We start from the raw sequence: 20,703 nt of genomic DNA, 5'->3' as shown, positions 1-20,703 counted from the left end.
TGAAATGAATGTGAGGATAAGAAAAACAATCATCGCTGTCAAGCAAATGAACTCCTTCATCATAGGTCAGTGTAAGTAAAATAACTGTCCAGTCATGTAGTATGTAGCAGAGTATGTACTGTAAATTACCTTCTTAACACTGCAGAGACATGTGGACAATATGTGAAAATCAAGATGTCCCTCGTGGCCTCTGCTGCCTGAATTCTAATCATTCTGTTGCAACACTAAAGCGCTGAGTGGCCCTTTAACCTACATCTATGGCCCTGTTCACACCCAGCATTAACATGCATCTTCTGAATGACTAATGGAAGCCATTTTGTACATTTTAAGGGTTTGTGTAAGGATGAACTGTGTGAGTGTGCGTTAGAAAAACAAGTTAGACTTGCAGCCACTGAGACCCTTTACAGTTGTCTGTCTGTTGTTGCACTACTGTTGTCGAGTCATGTCAAGTTAATATGTACATCTGTCTTCTGAATTTGGTTACAGCTGCACAATGAGGTCAAGATTCATGACAGTTTATGTGAAGGAGGCGATAATTGTTTTTGGAGAATTTGTTTTATATTTGTAGCAGAAACATATTAAATGCAAGACAGATCTGTTTATGATTTGAGACATGAGACATGATGATATCTACCTTAACAGAACATGAATTTGCCAACATCAGATGTTTACCTCAGTGTTTCCACCGTGGTATCTTTTAGTTCAAAGCTTGATAAAAACAGAACTGATTTTTGGGTGTTAATGCTTATTTTCACTCCATTACCACAGACACTACAGTTAAAAAGTAGCTCATTTAAATTCAACTCGTGCTGAGAGAGGCCACTTTAATATTTGGCTTTAATTGGCTTCAGCTAAGCCCCAGTTTGAATCTAATCAACAGTTGGGAAGTTGGGAAGTCTGTACTCACTGAGGCTGCGTGCAGTCCTGAAGGTTACACATTCTGCGGATGGGTTTTGGCTTCTTGTTGGTGTCGCAGTAGCCTCGATGGACCATCTTAGTGTCTCCTTTCTTTCTACACCCGTACTTGGTGTACTGGAACCCTGTGAAAGAGGTGAAGATTTTTGATCACGCAGTATTTTATAATGCATAAAAAAAGCAACACTTTTTTACATTTAAAGACATTTACGGAACAATATTGTATCCTCTTATTTTCAGTGAGACTTGGAATTGAAATTCTGTACTTTTTTCGGTGTTGACCAAAAAGCGGTCAGCACTGAAGTAAGTTGTAATTTGTTCTGAAATCAGAATTTTTAGACTTAAATGTCCTATGAATTCTGTCTCATAATATTTTAAATATTAAACATGTTTTGGCCTCTGGTAACTCTTCAAAGTCACGATTGAAACCAACTGTTCTGGACAGTATTTCTTCATCTCACAGGTACCTGCTCCCACAAATGCAGCTCATTTTTAATATGATTTATTTTTACACAGGTCTGCTCTTGCTGAAAACACTCACAATAAGCACTATTGTAAGGGCATGTTTGAGGAATTAAGGTCCCTTCTCTTGGCATTGCTCCATGACCCAAATACTTCATGGGAAGGTATTAGATGACTGTAGCTAAAACACAATTTGCTTGCTAATTGTGCAGCAAATTAAAGTATAAATATCTATCAAGACCACACCATTGGAGTTAATTATGTTAGAATCCTGTCATCAATCCAAAGAAACACAAGCACAGCTGTTTAATAAACCACATTTAAAAGATGTAAACTGCTAATAATTCAAAAGGATCAACCTCAGCTTGAGAGGGTGGGAGCTTAAACATCCATATTACATAAAAACAAGGGTCTCTGAGTGTGAACTTGAAGTCTGTCTATGAACAACAGGAGCTGTGGTATAAAATTCAGATAATACATATTATATATACACAAAGAAAGAAATGATTCTTCTCTATTCTTTTCTAATTTGATGGTAATTTATCCATTACCTCCGGCACAGGGTTTGGAACACGGAGACCAGCTCTTCAGAGCCCACTCGTACGTGTCCTCCTGGATGACGTTGTTGTTGTTGACAGGCACAGAATCTTCATGGATGATGTACTTGTACATTAAAGTAGACCGTGTTTCATTGTCCTTGGGTATAATCTGCACACCATGGGAAGAATACAGCCGTATTTGCATTTAAGTACTCAAAGTGCAAATTTGTGCAAATAAAATGCATTATGTTTAATTTCAAGAGACAGCAGAAAAAATACCCACGCATTTTCCATAGATGCGACTCTAAGATCAATGACAACTATTATATGGTGTCAATACAGAGGGGCAACAGAAACAGATCTTCTCTGCTGTTTCAGAGCTTCTCTGTGGAATATAGCCACAATATTTCTCAGGTATATTTCACAGGTTTGTAGCTGAGCGGATTAGGAAACTCAATTCTAAATGAAAGCTGCTGGTCGAGTAAAATATCCTGCAGGAGTGCAGAAACTGAGAACTGCAAAACAGGACTTGGTGCGGGTATTAAGGTTTGGGGGATTAACGCAGATACAGATTAGACAGATACAGATTACTTTGATTACATAACTGCCAATGTTGGCTGACAAAAACTGAATATTCCACATTCATCAGAAAAGAGTATGTGGAGTTATCAACAAGTCTTTAAATTTGTATGAAAGCGCTTCATCTAATATTAATTCAAGATATTTTTATAATCATGAGTTATGGCTATGACGTGAGATCAAAGTCAGCAGTGGAAACACACATTAATTTGCATTTTCTTGTGATATCTTAACAGCTGAGGAGACTCATTAAATGCCAATGATGAGTTGGATCATTTATGAATAAAAAACCTTAAGTAGAGAATTAGAAATGCATGGCTCATGAATATAACATTTGATCTAATTTTTGGAAAACAACCTTTTGAAACAAGTCTGCTTTGTACCATGATAATTTGCTTTTATCATCCACTTGCTGCCAAATTGAGTATGATTAATTATCTGAACTAAAATAGCCTGTAACTCATCTATACAAGCTTTTTTGTGTGTCTTTTGAAACAAGATTGCACTTCTGTGTTTTAGAAACTACAGGAAAACATAAGTAACTTCTTTCCCACCTCTCCTCTCAGAAGATTGCTTTTCAGAAAAGTTCTGTTCACGGGGAAACTGTAAATTAACTTCTGTCAGATCTGCTGTTCTTTTCAGTTTGTGTGAAATAAAAATGACTGTTCATGTAATTACTTTTCCCACCAGAATATGCATATTTCAACTCGCTCATGATGTGACATGTAAGAAATCAGAACAGGTGTCCCTGCAGAAAAAAAACAAAACAATAATGGGTAATGAGCAGAATAAAAAGGTGAAGTTGTGGGTGGAAAGCTTGCTCGCTCAACAAACCCTTTGTTAAAAGTGACAACAAACAAATGAATAATCCTATTATGGCTCTTTTTGTCAACAATAACTGAATCATTTAATAACTTTAGTGTTACTATAACTTTTTAAACCTCTGAGGTTTCCACTTATCAGGTCAAAAAGGATTACATGACAAAAGGAGGACAGATTAGTTCTTCTTCTACACCATGTTGGCAGATGATGCATAATAAAAACCACGGGGTAATTTTACTATTTGAATCTAATCTGACTTTTTTTCTTTCTGCTGCTGGCTGTGGTTTTATTAGGAGCTCTGTTTCTGAAAATCTGGGTCCTGTGGGAATTATCTCTGTTTCAATTCAATTCAGTTTCCCTCATTCATGTTAGGATGGTTGAAGGTCAGCAGGTGCCCGTTCTGTCATTCTGACATTTGCATCTCTTACATAGTGAATGTTATTATCTTATTAAGGTATGACAGGACCCTTAGAGAAGGAGCCACCGCTCAACACATTAAAAAGTAATGAAATGAAGGAAGAGGAATGAAGGCGGCATCGCTGATGGATTTGAAAGCTTATTTTGCTGCTGAAGCTTTAATTTATGACCACTGTCAGCACAAGCATGATCGACCCCGTCTTTTGCCCTACGCTGTGAAAAACAAAAAGAAGAATCTTGACAACCTGAAATCAGCTCATTCACAGTGTTTCCCTTGTCAATCAAACTGATTTTCTTCGCTCATTAGAGGTGATAATTGATAAATGTATCTTAAAAAGTGTGCATTTATTCTCCCTCTGTGTATTTAACCTTGCACTACTACAGCCTTTATATTAACGTGAAGCCATTCATTTCAGATTTCCAAACAGAAGCATAACTCTGTCTGACCTAGCAAGACTGCTGTCATGAATTTTTGCCAATTGCCAACTAGGTGCATGTCTGAAAGGAGCTTATGTAAGACCTACATTTGTTCACTGAACCCCACAAAGCAATCTCACTATTGTCAAAATTACTTCAGCCTCCAATATGATTGGCTTTGGTTTGCTTTATCCCTTTTCATGTCTAACACATCTAACTGATTCTGTTGATCTCAGTCACTTTTGGGGACATTACATAGACTTGCATTAATTTCCTGCAGACTTATCCTAACCCCTAACTACTACTTGTTTAACGCTTAACTCAGCTTTTTTTTCCCAATTGGGGACACGACTTTTGTCCCCACTTGGACGAGCTGTCCCCAATTAACTGGTCTTTTGTCTGGTATTTGTTCCCAAAAGTAGCCTTCCACACACACACACACACACACACACACACACACACACACACACACACACACAGAAACACTGACCTTTCTCAAAAGACTGATGTCTCCTGATTAGATTGTGGCCAAAGAAGAAAGGACGAGAGAAGAAACTCTTACTTAAAAACCTCTTTCTTGTAAAGTAATTACTAAGCAGAATCATAATCCAAGAGTCCTCTATTAAAGATTTGTCCTCTGCACAGCAGCAAGATATAAAATGTCCTTTACTATATAAATGCTAAACTATAGAAATTAACCAACTTACTGAGTCTATGATTTCATTTCCTGTGTAACTCTCCTGCTCATACATTAATTAAATCTCCACGTTGACCCTGGAACACATTATTGCACATTTGAACTGCAGGTCCCGGCCCAATCATATACATAAAGCAAACAGATACAGTACAGAATAATATAACAGTATGTATGTATATATATATATTGGTTGGGAGTTAGATGAGAAGACTGACACCACCTCAGCACAGAGCTGACTTTTGTTTCCCTCTGCTTCCCATCTGTATTCTAATATTGCCTCCAGGCTCTCGCTCTGTGCTTAATACAGAATGAGGCATCAGTCCTATGAAATACGAACGGTGATTGTGGTAATTGTAAATTGCAAGTCAGCACTGTTTGAGGAGATGGACAACATTGGCCTTTCTGCAGCTATCCACTGAATGTGAATTTGAACTCATCCAACACCTGCCCTGTTCACCTGATTTGGCCCCTCAGACTTCTACTTCTTCCCCAAGATGAAGACGAAGCTCAGTGGTCGACATTTTGACGTATTCCCTCGAAACTCAACTTCAGCCTCAAACTTTCTGCATAATCACCACATGAGCTGTTCTCATCTCCCTCCACCTTAGGCCACAAACAATCAATCATCCCTTATACCTCTTTGGGAAACAGCAAATAAACACATTCCCCAAAATGCCAAGCTACTCCTGTAAAAAGGAGAACGAGAGTCTGCTCAGCATATCAAAAAATGTATTCAGATTCAGACACATGAGACTAGTTATGTAAGACCATGTGACAATTGTTCAGTAGGATTTAAGAACCATACACATTAAGAGTAAAATATGACCACGACAGAGTAAAGAGTGGACAAGAGTGGGTTCACCTAGCAATATTATTTCTGCCTGAGACATCTGAACTCCTGGTGGTCGTCTTTTCTCCAGCTCACAAGATTTTCTTTCACGCTGTGCATTTAAGTTTTAGCCAGACCTGATCTGTCCCAAATTCATTCTGCAGCATGACAACGACCCCAAACGCACAGTCAGAGTCATAAAGAACTATCTTCAGAGGCATGAGCGTAGAGTTCTGCAACAGATGGTCTGTTCCCCACAGAGTGTTGATCTGAACATCATAGGCTGGGATTACATGAAGAGGCAGAAAACACTGAGACAGACTAAATCCACAGGAGGACTGTGGCGAGTGCTCCAAGGTGCTTGGAGTAAACTTTGTGCCAAGTGGGAAACTGTACAAGTGAACCGAGGAGAACTGGAGCTGTTTTACAGGCATTGATCAGATTTAGGTTTTGTATGTTTATTGCACTTAGTGTAAGGGTGACGGACAAATAAAAATAATTCATGGGATTATTACTTATGATTTGTGCAACTCGCAGAGACTCTCCCAGATCTCGGCAGGAGAAATAACTCCCAAGTTCAGAGAGCTGCTGCCGGACTACTAACACGCTCCAAGATTAGTGACCACATTAAGCCAAATCCTCACTATGTGTCACTGGCTGCCTGTCAATGTTGGGTTTGGCTGAAACATTTTACAGCTGGTTTTGGAACTTCACGTGTTCAGGCTGCTGTTCATATCCTCAAGCTGCTCCCAAATCGTTGCTTTGCTGTCCTTGCCGATCGGTTTTTAATCTCCCTCCTTGAGTACTTGACACATGCAAAGCCTTTTAAATCCCTCTGTAAAATGTTAATCTTTTCATATGCACTTGTTTTCATTCAGTTACTTAAATCATTAATCATTTCAGTCTTTAACCATCTGTTGCTGCTTTTATACTAAAAAACAAAAGTGTTGTTCAAAAAAACTTTCTAATTACTATTTACCATTTGTTAATTAATGAGTTTCATTAATTAAAATCTAACAGCATTAGAAAGATAATGCTTCTTTTATACAGCGCTCACTGTCATGGAAATCACATTTTAGATGAACTCAAATATAAGCTTTAATAGAAGGGGGTGTATTATTACCAGAACCACCACGGGGTCATGCAGAGGTCCGTCCGTGTGCAGAGTCTCCACATCCTCCTCGATGATGTAGTGCCACTCCACGCCCAAGTCGATGAAGCTCCTGGACTTCACCTCCTCTCCTTTTCCGTTGAGAATGTAATGTCCTGTTGCTTGGTTCTTGATTGCTGTAATCAGTTGTTTGTTATGAGCCGCTGATAAAGTCAAAATGTCTTGACTCAATCAAGTACACAAGTTGTGAATTACTCACTGAGAAAAAAAGCTCACAGTGTTCTCTCCAAAGGGTGATTCATAGAAATCTCTCTAACCCCAGGCACTTGTTTAAAAACCCTGAAGATTACAATTAAAACTGATTCATCTCCTAATTAATGTAAAACAAGCTGGCAAAGTTCTGATTAAATAAAACTTGTCTGAAGTGAGAGGCTGAGATGAAAATGAAGAGGCGAGTTCATCTAATGACGCAATATCCTGACATATTCCCCTAACACCTTCGCTCTAACTCAAGCTTTTAGATTCAAGGACAGGAAAGAAATTCTGACACAGTATAAAAGACATACTGACACGCTGACAGAGATGCAGAAGTAACAGAAGGAAATTGAGTCAACATTAGTCCTTGAAATAAAAGCAAGTCAGAAAATCTCATTTTTTTTCACAGTGATCCATCAGCACATGTCATTTCACAGATAATGACAGTGACAGCAGAGATGGATGCTGTTTATACAGCAGGGGAAAATACTGAGGCGAGAAACTGACTGCTTTTTTTTCATCCCAAGCTTAAGATGTTCAAATGGTCTTGAGGGAACAAGCTCAATCAAAAGCCAGACGTACACTGTGGATGAAATATTTACAAAAACTATTTAGCTGGTGTATTTTTGTCTCCTCTGCGACGGAGCTTCTTCTTTGCTTTGTGGTGAGGGAGGTTATTCTGTCTGGCACCAGTTCTCTCCTGAAGCAACGAGCCATTATTCTCTCCACTCCAATATTCACACTGGCCACTCGCTGGGCCTTTCAGCTTTATGATAAGGCGGGAGAATGCTCCATCACCAGCCATTACTGCTGGCTCGACAGGTCACTCTTTATGAATGCTGGATGGTCACTAATGTCCTGCTGATGGAGACATGATGAGAGAGGCTGTCCTCTCAAGAAGAAGGAGAGCAGCAGTCGTTTTAGAAGATCCCTTACCTTTCATCTTTTATCTATATCTTCAATCTTTTCTGAACACAAAAGACAGTGTTTTCCTAAACCTATCCAAACCTTATCTGAAGCGTTGTCACACAATAACATGATTTATTTTCCAACAGTGGTTTTCTAAGGCACAGACACTTCACATTCTCCTGCTGATCAGATCAGAAAACACTTCTGTGGTTTGTTCTGCAGAGAATGGACAAATGATATATTTTGCCGTTTAATTTGGAGGGGATACAGAGAAATAACATTTCTGCTGCAGTTTGACAACCACTGTAGCAGAACAAACTGCTCCCTTTATACGAGATACACATAATCTAATAAAGGCTTATCACTGGTAACCGTGGTGTCAGTGCTTATTACATTTTCATCTAGATGACCATGGATTACTGGACTGATTCCATGAGATGAAATGCTGCCAGAGGTCTGATGTGTTTATTTTGACCAAACCAGTGCGTCATTTAGAGGATAAGGGTAATGAAATACTCACAAGAGCACTGAATGTGTGTTAATCCTGGTCTAAAAATAGTCCCTGACAAATGCATGATTTACTACTGTTTGAGTAACGTTTTATAAAAACTACAGTGCCCAGCTGTTTTAGGAAGTCACTGAGTCTCATTACAAAAAAAGAAACTACATATTTATGTGTGTTTTTTTTTTTTAAAGATTGATGTCTTTGTTGGGAGCCAGTGGGCTTGAGGCTGACTGCCATGGACGGAAGAGGGAAGCACTACATGGACTAATACGTTGTTGTTGTGACACTGAATATTTTTATCCGTTAAGCCTCCACAAACTCAACCTCTGAGACCTGCTCTAACTGAAGTGCATGAATCTCCACTGATGAGGTGAGTGTTGCTACATTATTGGGGTGCAGCAGCTAAGCTTTATTAAACAAGTAAAGTTAATGTGCATCGACCCTTTGCCAAGACTCAGCTGTTCAAAGAAGCTGATGAGGTTGTTTCTGAAAGGTCAACCTTTCTTTAAGAAGTAATTCAGGAGGGAGTGAAAGGCCTTCATTAACACCAGAAAGTCAATTTAAGGGTACGGTTATTACTACTACTATGAAACTGGAAGCTAATCAAAACTAGTTTGTACCGGAAACAAAAGTTGTTGAGGGATATACTGAAATTTAAAACAGCTGGCAACACCAGTCTCTCACGTTTGTTTTTAAATCATCTTTCTCATCATATACGATGTAAAAATCAGTGTCTCTGCCATATCCACCCTAGAATTACTTGTTTGAACGTCTGTGATTGAGTCATTGTGGCTGATTAGAGATTGAGCTGGAAAACTTCCTCCTGCCTCTCAGAGCTTATCAAGAAACCCACAGAGTCAGGAGGAAGGAAAATTAGGGGCAGTGATCAATTATTCAGAGCCTCCGATGGCATTATTTCCATCCTTATCAGCAGGGGTCAACACCTTTTGATACGGCTTTGAAACGCATCTCACCGAACTAAAATTAGATTTATGCATATATGAAAAATGGAAGGTGATTGCCACTATACCTCTGCAGTGGATTAACAAATGCAGTAACAGAGTGGAAGAACACAGCAGCTGCTCTACCAATTTTTATATCTAATAATTTTGCCAAAGCAGGAAATAAAAAGACAATCTCGATGGCTCGGGGCAGATGTATTGCCTTCTTATCACCCCTATGCATGCAAAATAGAAAGTGATTGTTTCTATTTTTAGTGACGTTTTCAGTTTCCCTAATCAATTTTACAACAGTTGAAGCCCTCTGAGGCAGATTAGTGATCTGGCGCTCTATAAATAAAATTTGACAGGAATAACAGTTATACTCATCATTTCAGTTTCAGGGTGTGAAGACCCTTTGTTTAAGAAACATTCCCACACTTTCAAATGGTAAATCTGTCAGTTCTTTTCTGACAAAAACTGACATAATAAACTGCATTATCTTTTGTTTTATCCGAAAACAGAGACTTGGGAATTTTCCATACGTTTTTTAAAGGCTCGTTCACTGAAACCTTGAGTTTAGATGAAGCAACACCGTGCTTCATGTTGAAGATCTGTAGGCTTCAATCATGTTTTAGTAGGTTTACAGCAAAACCAGAAACCACCAGTTCAGGTCCTGAGAGAATGTCTCTGAGGTTGGTGGTGGCTCTGTACATTTTTAGATGTGAGTTATTGGATTTTTATACCTTCTACTGATACTGATACCTTCAGATGAATATGAGTCTGGCTACTTTCATAAAAGCTGTATGTGTGATTGTGTGTATTTTATTCCTTTTTGATGAACAACTACATTCATGTTTGATATTATTAAATAATTTACTTCATGCTTGTTGCTTTAATTTATCTCCCATTTTACCATCTTTTTATTTCAGACATCTCTTGTTATGTAGGACTTTTAGCTTCTCTACTTTGCCTCTCTTCTTAAATGACTATAAATAACTAAAGTGTAAATGCTAATCTCTTTGAAAAACACACTGCCTCTGGCTGAGCAGATCAATGCTGACCTGTTTCGCCTCGTGGATGCTGAATAAATCATGCTTTCCTCGGGCCACTCACAGAACAAGAAACAAAAAGATTAGCCACTTCTTTCATGACTTCAGTCATCTGTCTGACAAACTCTTTATAGAGATCCTCCTATTCTTCTGTTTGTTTACAGGGAATAAATAACTTTTGTGATGACCCCATGACCCCTTCCTCCCTGTTTGGTTTCTTTGTTTGGTGGTCTTTCTCCTTCCTCTTCAGGAGTATCTATTTTTCTGACATGTTTTTCTGAACTTTCATGTTTGTACTTTACTTTTAGATGCACACTGATGTACTCACCATAACTATAACTACTCCTGAATTATTCAATATCTTTATATTAGCATGGGATCAACTGACTACCTGTATTGTCAAAGCGCTGTTTGTGATGACAAATTGAACTTTTTACTCACTTTGATCTTGAACTTTGATCTTGACTATGTTATGTTCCATCAATTAAAAGTTTGAGTTATTTGTCAAATGTCAAGCATTTGATGGTTTTACCCTCTCAAATATAAGATTTCCTAATTTTCCTTGTCATAATATCACAGTAAAGTGTTTTGGACTGACAATAAGATCAATAAATCAATAAATGAATCCTGCTGAAGTTGTTTAGTCCATGTCCATGTCATAAATAATACTTTGAAATAAGACTATGACGATGAATTTGATGTAGTTAGTGCCAAAAAAAAAACAAAAAAACAAAAAACAAAACAAAAAACCCCCAAAACATGTAGTCCAATTCTTTCAGTGGAGAGAGAATCCACTAATCTAGAAATATCTCTTTAACAGATGGATGAATAATGAATGAGCGAGATGAAGACTCATTTTCTCAGCCTGAGATGTGACAACGAATAAATTATGTAAAATCTGTAACCTATGATTTTACAGTACATCTTCCGGGAGGACATGGAGAAGATGGCGACAAGCTATTTTTAGGAAGCCTTTGATTTCATAAATGTGTTCGTGGTATGAAGTCACACTTACCAAGAATTTGAGGGGAGGCCTCATGTTCTTGGATGATCACATGTCTAGCTCCAGGAGGAATGAGAAACATCTTAAGGTAACCTTTGCCAAGTTTGTAGCAGCAGCAGCAGCAGAAGCAGAGAGGGGGGGTTAGGAAAGATAAGACACAGACAGGTGAGTTGAGCAGATACAGAAATAATCAGTTTGTTTGCAGAGGTGGACATCACGCGTGTTTCAGAAGTTTTGTTCACTTTGCTCTACAAAGATTTTTGAAAAAGTTTGAGAGACAAAGAAAACACTACATTGGCTTTTCCTCTGTAGAAGCCTGCAGTTAAAAGTTTGATTGAAACAGACCATGAAGGTTCATTCACATCCATCTGTTGAGTCACCAAAAGATTCTTGGAAATATCAATATATCCTTGTCCTATTGTTACACTATAAAACTTCTGATCATGAAAGGAAAGCTCTTAAATGAGCAGCAGATTCCTTCCTTTGTGTTTGTATTGACAATGTGCAGACAGGATGTGAAAGAAAACAGCCTTCAGTCATATTTCAATAAGGAGCGAGGAGCAGGTTTTTCAGACTACAGGTCAGCAAAGTCACCTTCTGTTCGGGATGTCCACCACTTACAAACCTACTGTCACTCACCAAGTACATTTCTAGAGTCTTCAGTTTCATTTAAAAACACATTTCGAGCTCCTTTGGGCAAAGAGAAGGCTCCTCTTGTCTTCCCTTCAAAATAAAATGAATCAGTTAGTTAGTCTCACAGTCCTTCTGTCTCCTCTCCATTTCACCGTCTCACTGTTTATCTGCAAAAATGTCACCTACAGTGGAGGCACATTTGATTAGCATAGCAGGGACCAGAGGATGTAACGCTGGATGAGGAGGCAAACTATTTCTGCTGGCAGTGTGGCACTTGCCAATCACCAGGACTGTACTGCTGCAGTGTAATTACTCGCCCTCAGATTTGACAGGCAGGTCCAACACTCTGGGCCTTCAGACGCAGATGCAGCACTGCCAGTGATTATGAATTCAACTGGCACGCTGTTGCAGGGTTCACACAAGTTTACAATAGGTGGCAGATGGGTGCTGCACACTCCACAGTATATTAAAGAAATAAATTGCAATCTAACTATCGGAAAATGGCAATACATGCCCTCTCAGACAACATCCTCTGATGGCAGGCAATTTCGGAACCGATGAGCGCTCGATAGAAATTGTAATTAGATTTTTTTGCGGACTGATGGCAAATACTGCTCACCAGCTAGATGTCTGAAAAGACCCATTGAGTGTGGGTGCTTGGGCTGAACCAAGCATCAGCGTGCCAGTTTAGGTTCAATCAATCAGCTGCTAGACGGCCAATAACATCCTCCTAGATTGCCTCCAAAAGTCTGCAGGTTCGTTTAAAGTGACACTTAAATCTGCACAAAGACTTTAAAGTTAGTTTGTTAGGGCTGTTGAAGCAACTGCTCAAGAGACATTTTCTTACATTTAATAACAACAAATGTCAAAAATTACTTCTTACACAGAGTTTTGATTGTATAATGAGCCTGTGACGGTTACTACATTTGAGTCAGACCTAAATAGGCACTTCATTAGTAACAAGGTTAGGCATCCATCTGCACTACAAGCTGGACAGAAGACGCTAGAAAAGAGTCTGTGAGGGATTCAGTAACACTGGATACTTGCATATTGTGTTTTCCAACAAAGGGGTTTCTTTTTGGGCTCTCTTGCTTAACTGTTTCCCTGTTAAAAAAGGTGAGTGGTTAAATGAGAGTGAGACGTTAGATAAAAAATAGGATTGATCACAGTTTCAACAAAGTACATCCTGTGACGGTTTGATGAAGCCATCATGTGGAGGCTCTCAGGGAGACCATTTTCATTTTTCCCCTGTAGCTCTCTATTGACTCTTTGACATCACTTCCCATAAATAGGAATCTGATGATAAATTATTCATGACAGAAGAGGCTGGTGTCAGGAATGGATTTTTTCCAAGGCGTCATGAAACCGTTTAAGTGAACATGTTTTGAGTTATGCTCTTCATGCTGTGGTTAAAGTGAGGACGTATTTTTCAGAAAAAGGAATTAACCACTTGATCACACTCATTCAGTTTCACACTGCACACTGGGTGAGTTTTCTATTGGCAAGTGAAACATCAGTGAACCAAGTTCTGTTCACTCTAATTCAGTGTGTAAGTGTGTGTGTGTGCCCTGCAGGCTGCAGAGAGGAGATAACCTGAAGGAAGCTGCTTGAATTAAAGAAGTTTGGATAAAGGGTTAGCTTAAATTGTTAATGAACTTAGAAATGTCACAAAAAGAATGATGTAACTACAAAAATAAATAAAAAGTGGGGCTTAATTATTTCTCTGCTAATTAATAAGGCTCTTAATCCAAATGAACCTGACTGTTTGGAGTGGCAGCTGTCAGATACTCAGCACACCCCCACGTCACTCAGTACCTTCCCTGCAGACTCAAAACGACACAGACATCTGCAGGAGGCAGCTGCAATTTCACACCTCTGTGATCTCATTCCAATAGGGATGCTTTTCACACCTTACCTGGAATTATGGGAAATACTTTACTATTTAAGACGTAATATTCTATCTTATATTATATTCTTGGCCACCACAATCACAGTATATAAATGATAAATTATGATAAAAATCACAGGCATCTGCCACGTCCAGACGACAACTACATATGCGTTCCAAATGTTTTATGTTCTATATAAACTTTATAGTATGCTATGCTGTTATCCAGTCATGTCAGATGCCTTATCTGATTACACTGCCACCAGCCATAGCTGTACTTTGTGTTTATTGCTAATTAGCAAATGCCAGTGATGCTAAATCGCTAAACTATGAATGTGTACATCAGAATTTTAGCTTGTTAGCATGCTGATGTTAACATTTAGGTCATGACTTATTTTTGTCAACACTGTGGCCATATATGACCCATGTGTGACCAAAGCTCCATCGATAATGACAACACCTCCATCCACACCAGAAACAAATGAAAGCTCTAAATGAAATCTAGTCAGTGGTGTATGAGTTCAGATTTATTTATTTTTTTTCAAATTCTTATTTCCAAGGTCAAGAATGAAGCTTGGAGCTCAACTAAAAACCTGTTTAGAAGTAGTGTGCAGCGTGGAAGAGCCCCTAATATCACTTCTGCTGCTGAAGAGTGTCTGACAAACTGCCGTGCTATTTGTTGTTTATACAGTTCTCCATTAAACCAAATCACACACAGGTGTTGCATCAACCTCTGGCATTCTGCAGAGGCAGAGGAATGATGTTGATGTAATCATCATCTTTTCTCAATTTTCGTCTGAGAAAGCTCATTTGCAGCAGTCAGGATGAAGGCGCTCATGGGGTTATTCTCAGCTGTCTGAGTCACCCTCACCCTTTCTCATTTAGAGAAAATACAGGTGCTTAGATTCCTTATTTTAGTCCGGCTGCACCTCAGCGAGCGGCTCACTGCACCAGAGTTGGATAATATGGAAATTTTGCTATGACAGGCCACTCAACACTTTTTACATTAAGTGCAAAATTAGCACTCTACAAGAGGGGAAGTGTCTTTATGGTCCACTTCAGCTAAAATGACTGAGTTGACGCTAATGTTCATTTTCATCAGACTTTGTTAGTTGGGTTGGCCTTCAGATGGAAATCAAAAATAGCCAGTAAAAAGGCTAAAACGCCTATTAAAAGAGCCAGTGAAAGGCCGCAAATGAATATTGAAGTGTAGCGTGGTGATCGTGGGTTGAATCCGTTCCACTAATCAAGATCTGTTTTTAAGCACTAGCCACTTTGCTTTTATAATCAGCGCTTAAAGGATTGCATGCTCTCATTAAAGCTATAGAGGCGGAGAAAAACTGCACTTCACATTTAATTTCCTCACTAGGACCTTTCAAATCATGAGCCTGTATTTTATGCAAGATATTCAACCCAAGATATTTACTACATTTACTGCTCAGAGGCTCCGTGGAATGTATGTCACATGCATAGGAAATAGTCCCAGTTCCCTCGAGGTTAAAGCAACAACTGAGAGGTTACATTAAAGAGAAATTTCTATATAACAACACAGGCTCATAATCAAGACATTTAAACTTCTACTCTTTGGCAGCGTGTTGGGAGACTCTCTGGGAAATGACACAACCTGCAAGGTGAGGGTAACGTGACTGATCTGCCACTGATGTGCTTGCATTGATCCACTAGCTATGCATGTTATTATTATTACAGTGACACTACTTCAACCGTGGTTTTCACCTTCACCTTTTCTATTATCTTCTTATATTGGCTTTAATAAATAATGATATCTTGTCTTGCTGTATAATAAACAAACACTATTTGTGACAATCTACATCCATGGACAAACTGGAGTTGACCATCCTGAAACATGCAGGAAAAAAACTGGGAGAAATCATTTATGTAGAAACATGTATTCTGAGTGAAACTTTGTTTTAAAAGAATTCTGTCAGTGGACGTTGTGTTAGTGTTGGTTTCAGTGCGTTCTTACCAGCTTTCTTTGGTGTTTTGGTGAAGGTTCCTTTGACAGTGCGGCAGTGGGAGTTGTCTCCACCACAAACCCCACATTTGTCCTCGACTTTGTTGGAGCCGATCTCTCTGTCGCAGCCGACTTTCTGGAGACAGAAAGACACCAAAGACAAGCTTTTGGTCTTGGGACAATAAAAATTCACAACATGATTTGATGAGAAGCCGACCTGTCACATGTTTTGACTGTGGCTTTCTTAGCTGCCAGATTATGAGTGCTGACTGGACAAAAGCAGAATGCGTGTGGAGGTGGAAGTTCAGACTCAAGCTGTCATTTCAGCAGAGAAGTCAGACATGTCGGGTGAATCTCTCTGTGACTTCCATGAAAGAGCAAATATTTCTGGTTCAGTCTTGTCTGTTTGTTGGACAACAGGATATCTCCACTGATCCAGGTATAATAGCATATTCTGGCTGCTGTACCTGTATCCAGTGTGGTTCTCCCTCCACAGAATGCATCTCATCTTCACCAACAATGGTTTCACATATTCACAAAGAAGGAGAGTGAATTCCCAAAAGCTGTTGTTTTAAATCATCTGGACACCATCATCTGCTGTCAGATCCAAGACATGTTTCCTCATTTTTTGCTGGTATTTAAGATATCTGGGCAGGCCCATCAAAATATTCTTTTTTGTAAGTGCCATCCTGTTTTACTCTAACCCAAATTCTTGTAGATGTGGTATTTGACATAAACTGCTTCATGAAGCATTCATGAAATTGCAGCTAAATGAAAACAGGACTGCAACAGGGATATCATGTCACCTACTTATGTTGCTGTACACTGACACTCTGCCTTCTGCTGTCAGGGGGGAAATCTGAAGGCCTGCTGGCAGCAGTGAATCAAAGCACTTCTTGCGCTGTGGATCTCACTGCAGCATGTTCAAAGCTGAGCCTAACGCTGATCGTGCAGTTTACCAACATCACACTGTGTAGTTTAATGAAACAGCCTGCAGCCACTTATGTTCGTGATCGCCTAATGCGGCTTTTAATATGTCAAGAATCATGTAGTTCAAACAAATCCTTACCACACATTCTCCACGCACGCAGATACTGTAGGCATCCTTGTAGGAGCATCGTGTCCCATCATGCACCAGCTGCTTCATGTACGCCACATCTCCTGTTTCCCTCGACTGGCAGTACAAGTGGCACCTCTTGTTGCCTAAAAGAGCAGGCAGCAATATGGAATAAGAGGAACATCTTGAAAGATTGCTGTTGGGTACAGTAGACATGAAAGGGTGAGGTGATTCAATATCATCCCTCTGTTCTGAACGCTACTCTAAAAAAAGAAAAGAATAAGTAATAGAAAAAATAATATTGTTGTCAAAGGACCTACAATATTCAAAGCAAGAAAATTCAGCACCACACATACCATGCAGATAAACTTTTCTAGGCTGAATGAAAGTAGGTATTTATTGTAACAATTATTTTCTTTTACATTTAGCAATATTTCCTCACTACCTCTCTTCAATTTAATCAGAAAATGGATAAAAGACAAATACAAAAGACATAAAACCCTGCAAAACATTCACAAAACCTGCACTGATTTGCTTGTGTCTTTGAAAATGTGTCAAAGACTATCTGTGCTGTCTGGTGCTCTGGCCAGGCAGTGTGCTGTGTGGTTATCAGAGATGTGTGGCTATAAACGGCTGTATGTGATGGATGTAAATGCTGTGATTAGGGCAGTGTGACAGCAAAGTAAAAGCTGAGAGATAATATAACACTGTATCTCACCCGGTGTTGCTGAGAGAATCATCATCAGCTTTAAATTCCTCCATGTTCCAGATTATTTAAATTAGCTATAGTAAAATATTAATGAATACACACACCAATCTGTAAATATAAAGGCCTGGCATTAACAGTAAAGTCTGAATTCACACTCAAGCAAATGACCCTGTATAAAACCACATGCACTTTCTTTTCTTTAGAAAATCTCTTTAGCGTTCTCAGAACAATGGGCTCCCACTGCACCGTCTCGCCTCCCTGCAGTTTCTCAGTGGGCTTTCTTACTTTTTTCTACATGACTGACTTTTAAAACCTCAGACCAATTTAGGTGCAATAAGTGGCAAACAGCTCTGTGGAGCGAAGCCAGATAAAAGCAATGTCTGATAAAGAGCAGAGACTGAAATAGGATACAGGTTCTGTATCTGCACACAAATGATCCATCACCTTTGCAGAAAGGACACATTTTAAGGTTGGATGGTTTTAAACTCTGCACAGTGATGGGAGGCTGATAAATGGAAAGGAGGAGGCCAAAGGAGCAGAAAAGAAAACCAGACACAAAACACATTTGAAAATGTCTCCTTTAGCTATGTGGAGCACCAACATCTCTCCTCAGTTCTGTCTGTGAGACTGCAGGTCCCCTGCCCTCATCAGCTTTCTTTTTTCTTTTTGACATAAAAAAACAAACAAACAAAAAAAAAAATAGAACACACCACATATGGGAACAAACAATCTGTTGACATTTTTCTGGCTTACTGTCAGGATGCTCGTATGGCAGCCAATGGTGTTTGGCATTTTGGAATTCAAAGTGGGAGTTGCGGAGCTGGCACTGCTGGGCTCGGAAGTCTTCAAAATGCTTCGGGCAGTCGTCAGTGTTGCACAGCTGATACTCGTAGTTTACTCCTGGGCAGTCCTGGCCGCCGTTGGAGGGCCTGGGGTGAGGAAACAGATGAACATCAGAGAAGCTGATCAGACAGTGAGCGTTTCTTTGAAACAGGAAAACAAATCCTGCTCCCAAAGTGCTGAGAGGATCGAGAAAGATGATTTGGCCTCGTTGGAGCCTTGGAGGCTGTCGCTTATCATTTTTAAAAATTCAGCATAGATATTGATGAGGCCTACACATGCAGCTAACTGAACATCACCATCACCAGGCATGTAGTGATTCATTTATTGTTCATCCCTTTTCCATGAGGTGCTTACATAATTTACTTGAGCCCTGATATTTTAATGTGTAATAAATAATGCTCCATCTGCATGGGTTTGGAAGGCTGATCTAAAATATTTAAATCTGACCATTTTACTGCTGCTTGTCTGTAGAGACGTGCTCAGCAGTTACCACAGAATATCCACAAAGAGAAGCCAAAGGAATAGCATTAAAGGAGAACTCCACCAACTTTAAACATAAGAGTATGTTTGCAGGTTTTTGAAGCACAACTACCTATGTGAAAAAAGTTTTTAAAGGAGTTCAGAAATGAAAAAAAAAAAAAAAAATCTGGAGTCAGAGAGAAGTGAGCTTACCAGAACTTGCTCCTCATCTCTGCTTGAGGCTACATTAGTCTCATTCAAATCTCTGACCAAACTGTCTGCAGCTGATTATGGGTAATGTAGGTGCCAGGTTTTAGACAAGTGGAAGAAAAAAAGTGGAAAAGAATCTTCAATTCTTCTGCATCGATTTCTATCCTTTCTTTTTTTAAACTGTCCACGGTGAGACAATTCTATAGAGGTGGATTGGGAGTTACTGGTTTGACAGTGAATTAAAACACATGAACAACATATGAGAGCTTAAAGTAGGATTCACTTCTTCTTTTTTTTTTACTCGACAGCAGCTGTTTGCCTCCGTTTCGTCTTCATGCTAAGTTAAGCTAACCGTCTGCTGGCTGTAGCTTCATATAACATTTGGTTAAAAATAGGGAAAGAATAAAGTGAACATGTGTAATTTCCCTTTGGTTTACTGAAGAACTTTAATGTTGGACTTTGACAGGATGTAAACTATTGTCTCCTGGGTTAAAGCTAGATGTATTAAATGCCCAAACTTACACAGATTCAGCACTATTACTATCTGTAAACACAAGAGTGGTATCAATCTTCTCATCTATGTCTCAGCAAGAAAATGAATAAGTGAATTTCCTAAAATGTCAAACTATTCCTTTAAGTTTAGGAAGCTAAAACTCCTTGGTTAAGGTGTTAGTCATGGTTTAAGGTCAGAAAACAAAGCTGTCATAGTCAAAAAAGCACCACACATGAATGCTGGTATGAAACAGGACATGAACTCCTGTGTCACATGTTTTGTTGAACCACCATCGAGCTCAGCCTTTTACTTGAGACATTTTTGATGGTAAACAACTCCAGACTACTCCTGCTTTTAGCTTTTTAGAGCATTATTATTACGACTGAAAGAGGTTGTTGGGAAAGCATAAAAGCACAGGACATTTGAAGTGTTTGAACAGATGATTAATGCTTTTCTGGTGATTACAGTCTCAGTAGAGCCCACGCTGAATCTTTATCTCAGCATTAAACAGGAAACATTTATGTGTCTACAAAAAAAATCCAATTATAGTTGTCAAAATACTATTATTCCAACCTCTATATCATTCACGATGCTTCCTAAAATTAAATTATCTTGTTGCTGCTTTGGTCACTTACGCTGGGTTGTTGCACTGACGTGTCCGGAAGCGAACTCCAGTTCCACAGGACCGAGAGCAGGAGCCATATTTGCTCCAGGAGCCCCAGGCGCCATCTTGCTTGACCTGATTAGGGTTTTTCCACATGCAGTGACCTTTGTAGCACCACTACAGAGGATGACAGGGTTGGAGGAGGAAGAAAAGTAAGCCAAACACAAAAGCTTCCTTTCTAGACTCAGGGTGATGATAATACTGGGAAGAAATGTGAAGAAGTGTCTGTTTTTTAAGGTTTTGGGCAAGGCGCCTTAGTTCCAGTTAAGGAACAATGAATACAATGATATTTTAGACAATAGTGTGCTTCCAACGTTGTGTCAGC

The 20,703-nt window shown here is 39.2% G+C and overlaps 1 protein-coding gene across 1 annotated transcript in view; it reads right to left on the bottom strand.

Annotated features, from left to right (window-relative positions):
- Positions 1 to 20,703, bottom strand: part of adamts3 (ADAM metallopeptidase with thrombospondin type 1 motif, 3) — a 122,566-nt gene that overhangs the window by 14,274 nt on the left and 87,589 nt on the right. The window contains exons 12-19 of the mRNA XM_018669075.2: positions 20,350 to 20,495; positions 18,463 to 18,638; positions 17,013 to 17,146; positions 15,956 to 16,079; positions 11,463 to 11,543; positions 6,801 to 6,964; positions 1,929 to 2,085; positions 908 to 1,040 (exon numbers count right to left, since the gene is read on the bottom strand). Of these exons, the coding sequence (XP_018524591.1) occupies positions 908 to 1,040; positions 1,929 to 2,085; positions 6,801 to 6,964; positions 11,463 to 11,543; positions 15,956 to 16,079; positions 17,013 to 17,146; positions 18,463 to 18,638; positions 20,350 to 20,495 (1,115 nt within the window). The remainder of the gene's footprint in view (positions 1 to 907; positions 1,041 to 1,928; positions 2,086 to 6,800; positions 6,965 to 11,462; positions 11,544 to 15,955; positions 16,080 to 17,012; positions 17,147 to 18,462; positions 18,639 to 20,349; positions 20,496 to 20,703) is intronic.

Source organism: Lates calcarifer, linkage group LG13 (assembly GCF_001640805.2).
Source record: "Lates calcarifer isolate ASB-BC8 linkage group LG13, TLL_Latcal_v3, whole genome shotgun sequence".
NCBI lineage: Eukaryota > Metazoa > Chordata > Actinopteri > Centropomidae > Lates > Lates calcarifer.
The sequence above is the reverse complement of the archived record's forward strand: the minus strand, read 5'-3'. Positions and strand labels throughout refer to the sequence as shown.